At 33.3% G+C, this 13,245-nt stretch overlaps 1 protein-coding gene and 1 long non-coding RNA gene across 2 annotated transcripts; one reads left to right on the top strand and one right to left on the bottom strand.

The window, feature by feature from the left end:
• Positions 1-5,698: 5,698 nt before the first annotated feature.
• LOC112738023 (uncharacterized) lies at positions 5,699-9,139 on the bottom strand. Its single transcript, XM_025788245.3, has 3 exons — positions 8,445-9,139; positions 8,003-8,324; positions 5,699-7,128 (listed from the first exon to the last, which is right to left on the bottom strand). The coding sequence occupies exons 1-3, from the start codon at positions 8,681-8,683 to the stop codon at positions 7,081-7,083; spliced, it is 609 nt and encodes a 202-aa protein (XP_025644030.2). The 5' UTR covers positions 8,684-9,139; the 3' UTR covers positions 5,699-7,080.
• A 1,172-nt stretch (positions 9,140-10,311) lies between these two features.
• LOC140177923 (uncharacterized) lies at positions 10,312-10,786 on the top strand. Its single transcript, XR_011869577.1, has 2 exons — positions 10,312-10,424; positions 10,543-10,786. It is a non-coding gene; the product is annotated as an uncharacterized lncRNA (long non-coding RNA).
• Positions 10,787-13,245: the final 2,459 nt, after the last annotated feature.

Genomic DNA, 13,245 nt, shown 5'->3' with positions numbered 1-13,245 from the left:
CAATAGTTAATTTTTGTTGGTCTTGTTAAAAAATTAATTAAAATACTCAAATTACTTTTATCCTATTATGTTCCACCTCTTTTACCTTCATATTTGATACCACTATTATTAATCTTTATCTTTGCATCCCTTTTCTGGATTAACTTTTTTTTTCAATACTTTCTAGCTCTTACTGCTTCATAAACTAACAAATAATTTAAAAAAACAAAATTTTCTATTTCCAGCAAATAAAAAGCATGAACAAGTTAAAAGGAAAAAATAGTAAAAATATTAAAGTAGAAAACATGGTTTGGGGAGAGAGAGAGGTTAAGAGCCGCTGTCGCTGTCAACACTGGACAGAAAGAAAAAAGGCAAAACAGGACCGGTATAACAGCGCAGCAACTCTGCGAAACTCGACAGTCTTCTCCAACCACCGCAGCGGCAGAGCAGCTCGCTGACGACAACATCTACAACAACGACTGCGATGACAGCATCTCTCTCTCATGCGCACAGGGCCTTGCAATCTCTTTCTCTCTCCTCCCATCGAGCCCAACAGCAAACTTCCTCGTCATCGTACCCTCCTTCCCCTTTATCTTCTTTGTTTTTCTTTTCTTACTTGATTGCCTTAGTTTTTCTCTCTTTCTCGCTCATCTCTCTCTCCTTCGTTTTGTGTTTCTCTCTTCGGTCTTCTTTTTAGTATTGGCCGCACGACGATTTTGTCTTCATCAGCGAACTTTCTTCTCTCTTTCTTTCTTGTGTGCATGTATTAATGAATTCATTCTGTGTTTTATTTTTGCTGTGTTGGCAGTATAGTGGTAGTATAAGGTAGTGATGTTTAGAATTTTAAAAAAAAAAAATAGTTTGAAAAGTAGAAGATAATAAAATAGATCGGGAGTAATTTGAGTATTTTAACTAATTTTTTAATAGAATTAACAAAATATATCAATTTGTTATTTTTTTTTCAAACGAGACTAATTTTTTATAAATATGATATTGGTTTTAATTTTTTATGGTTAATTTTGTCACTATTCGAATCTTTTATTATCAGAAATAGTTATTTACTCTTTGAACAATTTTACCATCTTTTTTTCTTGAAACGAACATAAATTCTATGCGTTTATTTTAGTATATTTATAAAAATAACATAAAATTAATAAGTTGGTTGAGTGATTAACCCATTGTCTAATTAATCCGCCTTATGCATAAAGTAATTTATTAACTAACAACAAATTTTTAAAGGTTTAATTATTCTGTTAGTCCCTATAATTTCGTGAAATTTTCAATTAGATCCCTATATTTTTTTTTTCTTTTAATTGGGTTCCTGGACTATTTTTTTTTCATTAGGTCCCTCTTGACAGTAATTGACTTAATTTTATAGGGACCTAACTAAAAAAAATTGGTGCAGAGACCTAAATAAAAGAAAAAAAAATATAGAGACCCAATTAAAAAAAAAATTAGTATAAGTACTCAATTGAAAGGAAAAAAAAGTACAGAGACCTAATTAAAAATTTCGTAAAACTATAGAGACTAAAAGAGTACTTAAACCATTTTTAAATAAGTTAATGAACTATAACTCAAATAATATAATTTTTTTATACTCACCTAAAAATTATGAGTTTGAATCTCATTCTTAACTTAAAAAAAAATTTAATAAATTAAATTTACAATAAATTAATAAGAAATTAAGAAAAACTAAAATAAAAACCGAGTTACACATAATAACAAATTTACGGTATATCTTTACACTATCATTTGAAGGATTAAATTTAATTAATCTTACAGAAAATACATCTTAGATATTATATTTTAATAAATATGGGTTAAAAAATATTCTTTTGAAAGAAACAATTGCCCATAAAAATATTAGGATGGATTTAGTTTACGTTTTTATTTTTTATTTTTATTTTTTGAGTTTTATGAAAAAAATGAAAACACTAACAACAGTAAAATTTTATTTTTTATTTTTATTTTATGTTTTTACTTTTTTTATAAAATAAAAAATATAAAAACAAAAAATAAAATACAAACCAATCGCGTTCTTATTTCTCAACAATCGGGTAAAACAAGTTCGTAGCTCCTTTTCATCTACTTTCTTTTTCTCAACAATCACAGGAATCATACTACTGAAATAAAACACCAATAATTCACGTAAAAAAGCAGGGATATAACGATTGAGTTCCGCTATATATCCAAGCGATTTATGCAATCAAGCAACTAAGTCATTTAGTTTACAATACTTGGAGTTTCGTTTTTTTTTTTCCTTTTCTTTTTTTTCTTTCTCTTTTTTTTCATCTTTTTTTATTATTGTTATCGTCACCGCCATATTCATTTTCTCCTCTTTTTTTTTCTCTTCTTCTTGTTTCTTTTTTTTTTTTTGAATTTCTTTGATCTCTTTTTTCATTTTCTTCTTCCTCCTCCGTCATCATTATCGTCATCACCAATAATATCAACATTTTACTAACATCTTTATTGATTCTAATTCTCTGTGGTGACATCATTAAATAATTCCAGAACTAAAAATATTATCAAAATGAAACAATTGTATAATACTAAATAAACCGAAAATTGTCCATTATATAAATTTGAATTCAGAAACACTTGTGTTTCAAATGAACCGAAAATATTATCAAAACAAAACCATTGTATAATATCAAATGAATCGAAAATGGTCCATTATAAAAATTCAAATTCAGAAACAAGTCAATTTTGAAAAAAAATACATCCAAATCAATTTTGAATCAGACAATGTCATTAATTTGACAAAAATTTGATGATAACGATAACAACGATACGTATTAAAAGAAGACAATGATGATGATGATGATGATGATGGAGGAAAAGGATGAAAAGAAAGGATGAGACGAAATTCCAATAAGAAGAGGAGGAGGAGGTATTGTTGGTGACGATGATAGCGAAATTGAAAAATAATAATAACAAGAAAATAAAAATATGAAAATAAAAGATATGTATTAAAGTTGTTGTTTACATAATAAAGAGTCATGCTATTTATAAGGATATTTTAAACTAACCTCATAAATATTTAGCTACCAACTACTAACTCTCAACTACTTATTTATTACTCTAACACAACTACTTATTATTGTTCTAATACGCCCCCACAAGCTGGAGGATGAAAAATATCAAGAACTCCTAGTTTTGATAGATTAAGGTGAAAGAGATGAGGGGACAATGGCTTAGTAAAGATATCAGCCAATTGTCCTGAAGAAGAGACAGGAAGAAGTTTCATCATTCCAGCTTGAGCCTTTTGACGGACCACATGACAATCAACTTCCGAGTGTTTAGTTTGCTCATAAAAAATAGGATTTGCTGCAATGTGTAGAGCACTCTGATTATCACAAAAAGAATAGGAGTGCGATAAGTTGGAATTTGAAGAAAATGCAGCATATTGATCACCCATTGGAGCTCACAGGTGGTGTTTGCAAGAGCCCTATATTCTGCTTCTGTTGAAGACCTGGCAACAGTGGATTGCTTTTTTGTTGTCTAAGAGATCAGAGCTTTTCCCAAAAAGAAACAATAACCAGTTAAAGAACGACAAGTATCTGGACAACCTGCCCAGTTAGAATTGCTGAATCCACATATATGAACAGAAGAGTCACGGGGAAAGAAAAGACCTCTGCCTGGATTAGACTTCAAGTATCTCAAAACCCGATTTACTGCACGAATATGAGATTCAGTAGGAGAAGCCATGAATTGGCTAAGCTGCTATGTAGCATATGTAATGTCAGGCCGGGTAGTAGTAAGGCAGAGGAGGCGGCCAACAAGATGACGATAAATTAAAGGATTAGGAAGCAAAGGACTATTGTCCTGATGTAACTTTGTAGAACTGTCCATGGGAACAGATGCTGGTTTAGCACCCAACAAGCCAGAATCTTCCAATAAATCAACACAATACTTTCTTTGAGATAAAGAAATTTCTTGAGCAGAATGAGCAACTTCAATACCCAAAAAGTATTTAAGGGTACCCAAATCTTTGATTTTGAAATGCTTATTTAAAATAGATTTCATGGTAGCCATCTCAGAAATAGAATTGGCAGTGAGAACAATATCATCAATATACTCCAATAAGACAGAAACTTCAGCACCAATAAATTTGACAAAAAGACTGTAATCAGATAGAGTATGCTGGTACCCACAAGAAATTAAAAGTTTGGATAATTTTTCATACCACATACGACTTTATTGGCGCAAACCGTACAGTGATTTCAGCAGTTTATAACACTGATTTGGATGACTAGAACTGATTCCAGGAGGCAAGGTCATGTATACATCTTCAGATAAATCTCCGTGCAAAAAAGTATTGTTAACATCTAGTTGATGGATAGGCCACCTCTTCATGGAAGCCAGAGCTAATACAAGTCGAATTGTAGCTGGTTTTACTACCGGAGAAAAAGTCTCCAAGAAATCCACCCCTTCTGTTTGTGAGAATCCTTTTGCTACAAGACGAGCCTTATAGCGTTCCACAGAACCATCAGGGCGACGCTTGATCCGATAATTACACCAGGAGGACAATCCACAACAAGTTCATCTTTCATAGCATTGCGCCAATGAGAATATTTATTAGCGTCTTGAAAAGACTTTGGCTCAATTTCAAAATGCAAGGATAAAATGAATTTTTGATGAGAAGGGGAAAGGGAGGTCAGAGACAGAGACAGAACAGAAGAAATAGGATACCTACAAGTTGAAGATGATGGAGTTGGAGTAGTGAGAGAAGATCCGCAAATGTAGTCAGCGAGACAATTGGGGGATGTCTTTGACGGAGACTATGACAGATGGTAGGATGAATGGTTGAGGACGGTGTAGGAGAGATTATGTTTGATTTGGAAGCAGGAGACGAGGTTAAGGATTGTGAAGGAGGGAAAAAGATGAACTGAGGTGTATTAGGTTGATGATGAAGTATGGGTGGGTCAATGGGTAATGGTTCAGGCCCAATGGAAAGGGAAATGGGTTGTTTGGTTGGTGTTTCTGTTTCGGACATGTATGGGTTTGGTATGTTTAAAATAGATTTAGTACTAGTGGCAAAAGGTATTACCATTTCATAGAAAACAATGTTTCTGGACATTTCAAACTTTTTATTTTCCAAAATGTAAACAACGTACCCTTTAATTCTATTCTTAAAACCAAGAAAAACAGCTTTCTTCGCCCTTGGATCAAATTTAGAACGATTAGCCATGAGAGTTGATACATAGCATAAGCAACCAAAAACCTTTATATCATTATAATTAGGAGATTTATTAAATAAAATTTTAAAAGGAGTTTTAAAATTATTTACAGAAGAAGGGACTCGGTTAATTAGATAAACTGCATGATTGATAGCATAGGACCAAAATGATAGATATAAATTAGATTGAAACATGAGAGCACGAGCCACATTTAAAATATGTTGGTGCTTACGTTCCACTCTCCCATTTTGTTCAGGTGTTTCAACACAACTACGTTGATGAATTATGCCTTTTGAAGAAAAAAATTATGTAAGAGAAATTCCGGTCCATTGTCGGAACGTATATACTTAACTTTGGAGTTAAATTGTGTTTCGACCAATGCAAGAAAATTCTTGATATGATTTTGTACTTCGCTTTTTTATTGCAATAAAACTACCCAAGTGAAACGGTTGAAATAATCAACAATAGTTAAAAAATATTTATGATTATGGATTGAATTTTGTTGAAATGGTCCCCATATATCAAAATGCAATAATTCAAAAATTATATTAGCTTTATTAAAACTTGGAGAGAATGAAAGTTTCTTTTACTTAGAAAAATGACAAACATCACAAGGCTCATCATGAGGCATAGAAATAAAGGGAAATTGTCTATGTAAAAATTTTAATCTTTGTCTAGAAAGATGTCCTAAACGAAAATGCCATAAATTGAAAGGTGTAATGGGTGTTGAATGAGTGGTGTTTATTGTATGAGTAGGAAATTGATTATTTGTTGTGATGGAGGTTTCAAGGACATACAACCCTTCTTTCATGCTACCCAAACCAATCATCTTCAAATTGTTGTCCTGTAAGAAACAAGAAGAGTGTGAAAAAGTAAGTTGACAATTGATTATTGAAGTTATTTTTGAAATAGAAATAATATTAAAATTGAAGTGAGGTAGGTAAAGAACATCATGAAGAGTTAATGAAGTTGAAAATTTAACAACACCTTTATAAAAAGAAGTAACTTTAGAACCATTAGGCATATGAACAATAACTGGATCAATTTTAGAAAAAGATATGAACCAAGATAAATTGGAAGTAATATGATCCGTGGCACCAGAATCAATGATCCAAGTGCCTGTAAATTTATTTTGTGCAGTAAAATTATTTAAAATAGAATAAGTGTGAAATGAACACAAATAATGGGTACCCAAAGTTGGGTCAGGAAGAAACCCAATTTGGTTGGAGGATGAGAGGCTTTTATCCTTGCTGTCTGAAGATTGAGATTCAGCCTTTTTCAAAAATGCCAAAAGGATGTTGTGTTGGCTGGAGTGAGGCCCAAAGCCTGCTCTGTGTGTGTTCTCTGAGGAGTTATTTCTTCATGAACTAGGGCATGAGAGGAAACTGGCGGCGTGGGAGAGTCAGGAGGCGGTGTCCACACAAAGCTGGCATTAGCAGAGGCAGAGGCACGATCAAAGAATCGTGGTCTCCTTGGATGACGCGGGTGGCCGAGAGGGTAGCCATGTTTGTTATAACAAACATCCACGGTGTGTCCCCTTTAACACAGTAAGAGCAAACCTTCGAAGAACCGCTGCTGCCGCGTCCTGGGTTTGAAGAAGCATACCCACGACCACGGCCAAGAGGAGGACGACGAGCTTCTATGGCAGTAGCAATAGTTCGTTGATCGTCCAAAATTCCAGATGCATTTTGAAGTTGACGTTCGTGTTGAACGACAAGAGCGAACACCCTGGTGACAAGCGGAAGAGGATCAAGAAGAAGAACTTGTGATCGAACTACAGAAAAATGCTCATCAAGACCTTTAAGGAGTCGAATGATAAAATCTTGTGTGCGATGTGTTTTGGCTGGGCAATTACAGACGGAAAGAAGACGTGAGATATCAAGCTCTTTCCACAATGTCTTCAAAGAGGTATAAAATTTTGTTACTGACTGATTTTCTTGTCTAAGAGCATAAATTTCTTCTTGTAATTCTGCAATACGAAGAAGATCACTTTGAAAAAAACGCTCTTTAAGGTCAGTCCATACAGAAGAGGCAGTAGAAAAATAAACAACACTTTGAGTAATAGAGGAAGAGAGAGAATGAAATAGCAAAGACAACACTAGATTATTGCAACGCTCCTATATTGAAAACAAAGAATCATCAGTTAGAGGAGAAGGAATAGAACCAGTGAGAAAGCCATATTTGTTTTTGGGGATGATGGCCATAGAAAAGAATCGACACCAAGAGTGATAGTTATTGCTAGTAAGGACAGGAGTAACAAGGACAGATGTTGGATTTTCACTAGAATGAATATAGAAGAGGTTAGTGGGATCTTGTGCTACGTTAGAAGATAATTCTACCGTTAGAGGAGAAGAAGATAATGGAGACTGATTATTTGGGTTTGAAGTTTTCACTATGGGTACCAACAGAGTTCTTTTTTGAGCTCTAATACCATAACAAGAAAATAAAAGATATGTATTAAAGTTGTTGTTTACATGATACAGAGTCATGCTATTTATAAAGATATTTTAAACTAACCTCATAAATATTTAGCTATCAACTACTAACTCTCAACTACTTATTTATTACTCTAACACAACTACTTATTATTGTTCTAATAAATTAAAAGGAAAGAGAAGAAGAAGAAGAATAAAAAAAAATAGCAGATAACTCAAATGACTTACATAAACTTAAATGTTAAAATTGTTTGTAGTTGAGAATTTTTGATAACGATTGGCTAAGACTAGAACAACATAAATAGCCAAGCAACAAAATTGACGATTGTAGACCCAAAAAGTAAAATGGTGGAATTCAAAATCCTGGCCAATAATATAATGGATTTCAAATTAAAAATTCTTGTGTACATTAGAACGCGTAGATGCTCCAAAGAGAGAACTACTACTACTAATGCTGAGTCTCTGTTTATTAGTTACTAGAGAAGCAAAAGAAGATCCCCTTGACGGTGGCTTCTTTGATATTTTTGCCTTGGGACTAGTGTACGAAGATGATATTCTCATCATTCTTCTGTTACTAGTATCCAAGCCTCTCCATGATTTCATTATTCTGTTTCTGTTTCTGTAACGGCTGCTACCATTTTCTTTCTTAGCAAGATTTTCTATGCTCTGCACCCTCTCTAAACAAGTGAAAGATTCTGCTTTCCCTTGGTAAAACATGGACAACCCTCTCCTGCATACACATACATTTGTATCAGATATCATTTTAATTTTAAATTAGCTAGGTAGAAGTTAGCAACTAGAATCCAAGTTAATTAAAAGGGCATGCATATGCATGAAGGAAATGGCTTACTTTATCGGGAGATGGTTCATGAGTTCTGACAGCTTGTATAGAGGGCCGTTTGAATTCGATGACGATGACGAGGAGGATGCATCCTCAGCGAACTCATCATCTGTTGAAGAAGATGAACACGCGGAGTTCATTGAATCTTCTGATGAGATGGATCCCGTGGATATTGAAGCGTCACATATATCATCATCGTGATCACCATCCTTAACAACCCAGTTATTATTGTTACCATCCATGATCATAAAGAAGAAGAAGGAAGTAAGATGGTGCTTTTATGGTAACTATATATGGAACACAGGAGCTAGGGGGACGAACTAAGAATTTAAGATCACTTGATTACAAAAGATATGATATGGCAATCATTCCTCATAGTAACAACATTGGTGTTGTCTTGTATTGTATGTAAAAGAAAAGACAACCAATGGAAATTTGGAGATTTGGACAACAGCATGGTTGGGTGTTTTTATATTACTTAGGTATGAATTGTAGGACAAGATAGACTTTTTTTTATTATTTATTTAAAAATAAATAATAAATGTATGTAGACGGTGGTACATCACATTACATTTTGTCATGGTAAGTATAGCTTGTGGCACACTTGTTATTAGGGGATAGGCAGAGGATAAGGACTAAAAATTGGAGACAGCCATATCCTGAGCCACCGTCTTAACTTGTTTAATATAATTTTTGAGGCGTGAGATTAGCACTGGCCCCTCATATACTCTGTTTTGCTTCTTAAACCCATGACAAAACACAATATTCGTTTCAAATACAAAAACGTTTTTCACCCCAACCGACGAGTAGTAATGCGAATGCCTAAATAATTAACAGATGTGATTGCTAAACAAAGTAATTCATTAGCATAATTGAAATTAGAGATAAAGAGAATGATAAGAGTTGTTGAATGTAAGTTGAGAAAAGATCAAACAGAATAATAAAAAAAACATACCTCCAAAATTGAAAACTATATATTCCAAATCAATGTTATTATTTCTGAAAACGTAATCTTCAAATTTGAACCAAGTAAGGTGCCACATATTATTGTTATCCTTATTCTACAAGATATACTGAGCAAAATTTTTGTAAAAAAGTAATCTAATGCAATAGCGAATTTTTCGTTTAAAAAATACAAGTTAAGCAACTAGTGTAGTTGAATTTTTCTCCGTCCAAACAAATTAAACCTAGTTTCATTTTGAAAAACTAAGCTTTGACCTTATATGCAAAGTGAGTGAGCACGATAAACATCATTCCATCACTTTTGTAAGAAGGCTCTGTTTATTTGAAGAATTGTTCATGGTTCTTGTTCTAGTGTTATTGGATACTGAATTTGTCAAAATATTAAATAATCAATATTTAATTTAAAAAATACAAAAACTAATAAATTTTGAGTATTTGATATTTATTCTATAAAGTAAATTCAATAAATTTAACACCAAAATAAATGTTGGGTAGCTAGCTCGATCTCTTTGTCATATCGTATGGTGCCTGCTTGGTTTCCTTAGCAGACTATTCAACCCTTGCCAGTTGGCATATTCTAATTGGATGTTAACACAGCAAGTCAGCAATATGAGTTTGGCAGCATTGGTTTACATGACCCCTAAAGCTAATATACTATGCATAAACGAGAATGTTACTATGTACTATGTTGATGTATCACAAATTAAGATGAAGCTGAAGTGGATCGGATTTGTACGAGAAGGATATGACGTGAGGATATAAGGATAAGAAGGTTGATTTAGTTAATAAATAAGCATGACTGTATTAGAGAATTAATGGCCATGCAAGTAGCTAGGCCTCGTCACAAATGAAATTAAATTAAATGATATATAATTGATATGCGTCGATACCTAAAACCCATTGATTTAAGGGCCTCGTGAGTTGTTCCCTCAACAGTTAACACCATCCATTCTTGTCACGAAAACGCCCCCACAGACGCAATCACAATCTCATCCCTTATTTACCTCCAATTATTTTCTCTGGCCTGTGGGTTCATCTCTATTCTCTACCTCCTCTTTCCTCTGTTTTTTAAGAATTTAACTAATATTTTATTTTATTTTATTTTATTTTATTTCATGAGTAACTGATCATCCGATCCATACAGATAGGTGGCCAGGTGAAGATCTCAATTTGAATTAAAGGAAGAGATCCATGTATATTCCCGGACGCGTAGCTCGATCACAAATATTATTGCATATATGCTAAGTGTTGGTTATGGATGAATTTCTAATAATAGAAAACACAATTATTAAGATTTTGAGAGCAGCCGGATAAAATAGTGTATTATTATTAGCATAACAACAATATTATTCCTGAGAGTATAAAATCGGTATTTATTTTTATAAAAATATTTTTATATTCTTACACCTTTACGTATAGATGATATTGTGAATTATTAGATGATTTAATATATTTATATAATTTTTATATAAAAGTATCTTTATATAAGTAGATACCTATAAAATATTCCAACACTTCTTTAAGTCTTAACGATGCAATTGAAATTTAAACCAAAGAATGAACCTAGAATTAAGTGAACCAATATTGGTGTTGATAATTATTGTTGAAGAAAAAATGTGCTACGAAAGCCCATATTTTGGATATGGCAATTTATGCCCTAAATGCACAAGGATCCAACTTAACCAAAATAAATGTTTTAATATTAGGGGTGATAAAATGAGTCGAACTTATCATATTAACTTGTCAAAATCTAGGGGTAGTAAAACGGGTCAAGTCTGTCGGGCCGATCCGCTAAATTCGCTAAAAAAGGCAGGTCGGGCTAGGATTTGGAACCCGCCAAATTAAAAAAATCCGCCAAACTCGCACCGCCAAATTAGCGGGTTTTGGCGGGGCGGGGCGGACCGGTCCGCCGAGTCGAAGATTTTTATTTTTCTTTTTTTTATTACATAAAAGTGTGATTACTATTATAAAATTAATAATTATAGAATTTTTAAACACTTTTTTTTATTTTTTTGTTTTTATTCTTCTTTTAGTTATTAACTTTATTTATTTTATTTTACAATTTTGTATATATGCTCAACGCTTTGCCACCCCTATCAAAATCACAAAAAAAGCAGGTTAGCTGAGATTTTAGATTCAATTTTTTCGATATGGAAGGGTGTGTATGTCTTCTCCAGATATGGAATCATGGGGTACCAGACCAATCTGTGGGGCAGATTTTTTGTTAGTGTCAGATCCAAGAACTCGGACCGTGCGAGTTCATTAAATTTCAAATTTGGCTCCACAAATTGGAGGGTCCGATTTGGAGCTGGTGAAATTTTGAATTTTCGGAAGGTGGTAATCGGACCCTCCGTGTTATTAGTAGTGTGTAATTTTTTTATAAATTCGCAGAGTCTGATTTTCATTCCACCCTGACACCACACCAATGTGAAGCCCCCCTCCTTCTCATAACCGAGTGCAACACCAACTAGGCTTCGATGTACAAATTAAAAAGCGGAGATTTTAAACCTGTTAAAATAAAAAAAAGGCGCAACAGGTTGATTAAAATTGTTAAAAATTGCTAGTGCCAACAGTTTATTTTCCCAATTCTCTTCTTAGGTTCATCCCTCTTTGTAATTATGAACAGCAACAAGTAAAAACATAACTAGTCCAGAACCTAGACACGATGAGCAACTGTGAGCGAACAATCGACAACGAATATGTGATTGCAATTTTGCGATGGTGAATCTGATTTTGATGGCGAAGTTGCAAAGAAGAGAGTTGGTGTGTGCTTGACAGAGGAGGAGGTATGAGTGCATGACTACTTTGATGTCGCCGCAGGGTAGGAGTTTTGGAGTGAGAGGCCGCTGCTCGCCGCCACTGTCTCGAGCTTTCAAAAGACTTGCTTCGTGAAGTTGAAGATGATGATTGATTCGGTGAAGAGAGAATATTAAAATTTTTCAATTATGTTGTTCTGCTTTTTGCTTATTGCGCTTGATGCTACTTATTGATTATGCTAAAAAAATGATTGTGCAAATAAATTCTAATTATGTGTTTTGATTGTGCAAAAAAAATATTTGTTTTTTTATTATGTTTAGGATTTATTGGATTAATCATTAATCTTAGTAATTGCATAGTAATTTAGCTTTATGTTTCGGATTTATATTCTGATTATCTTACTAAGATGGGAGCTAACAATGATGGCAACACATTTGATTGGTTTGCCCCGCTGGTGGAGTTCGATGTCATTGTTAACAAGAAAGCAATGGAGCTTGACGTCATTTTTACATGTTATTTTAAGAGGGATTAGATAGAATTTACCAAATATTATATGCATAAAATTTTAAATATTAATTCCTTTGGTGATATAAAAAAAAAACAAAAAAAAAAAGGAACAACAAAACAAAGAAAAACTAAGCCGAATTTTTGCGTGGTCTAGAATTTAGAATAAATTTTTATTGCAAGTATAGCTTCTAAACCAATAAAAGTTCTTTCTTACAAACGTTTTGGTTGTCACAAGTAATAAACCCCTTTAAAATTGATAACCGAAGTATTTAAACATCGGGTCGTCTTCTCAAGGAATTGTAGGGAGGTATGTTCTTATTATTGGTTATGAGTTTTGTAAATTGGGGGTTTTTGAAATAAGGAGCAAGTAATTTAAATGACAAGAAAAATAAATTAATAATAATAAAATCTCTTGACAAGGTATTAGAATTTAGAATTTCTATCCTAGTTATCCTTATCAAGTGTGATGAGAATTGGGTTTTAATCCCACTTAGTTAAGTCAAGTGGACTAACTAGCTTGATCCTCAAGTCCTAGTCAATCCCCGTGGAAAGACTAGCTTTAGAGCGATCTAGATCAATTAGT

The sequence above is a fragment of the Arachis hypogaea genome, chromosome 13, assembly GCF_003086295.3.
Source record: "Arachis hypogaea cultivar Tifrunner chromosome 13, arahy.Tifrunner.gnm2.J5K5, whole genome shotgun sequence".
Classification (NCBI taxonomy): domain Eukaryota; kingdom Viridiplantae; phylum Streptophyta; class Magnoliopsida; order Fabales; family Fabaceae; genus Arachis; species Arachis hypogaea.
The sequence above is the reverse complement of the archived record's forward strand: the minus strand, read 5'-3'. Positions and strand labels throughout refer to the sequence as shown.

What these genes read in the sequence shown, in the direction of transcription:
- LOC112738023 (XM_025788245.3), bottom strand. Translation starts at nt 8,683, where the DNA reads ATGATCATGGATGGTAACAATAATAACTGGGTTGTTAAGGATGGTGAT. An exon ending in ATGAACCATCTCCCGATAAA is followed by an intron (nt 8,325 to 8,444) that starts GTAAGCCATTTC and finishes ATGTGTATGCAG; the next exon opens with GAGAGGGTTGTCCATGTTTT. An exon ending in GAGCATCTACGCGTTCTAAT is followed by an intron (nt 7,129 to 8,002) that starts GTACACAAGAAT and finishes TTCGTATTGCAG; the next exon opens with AATTACAAGAAGAAATTTAT.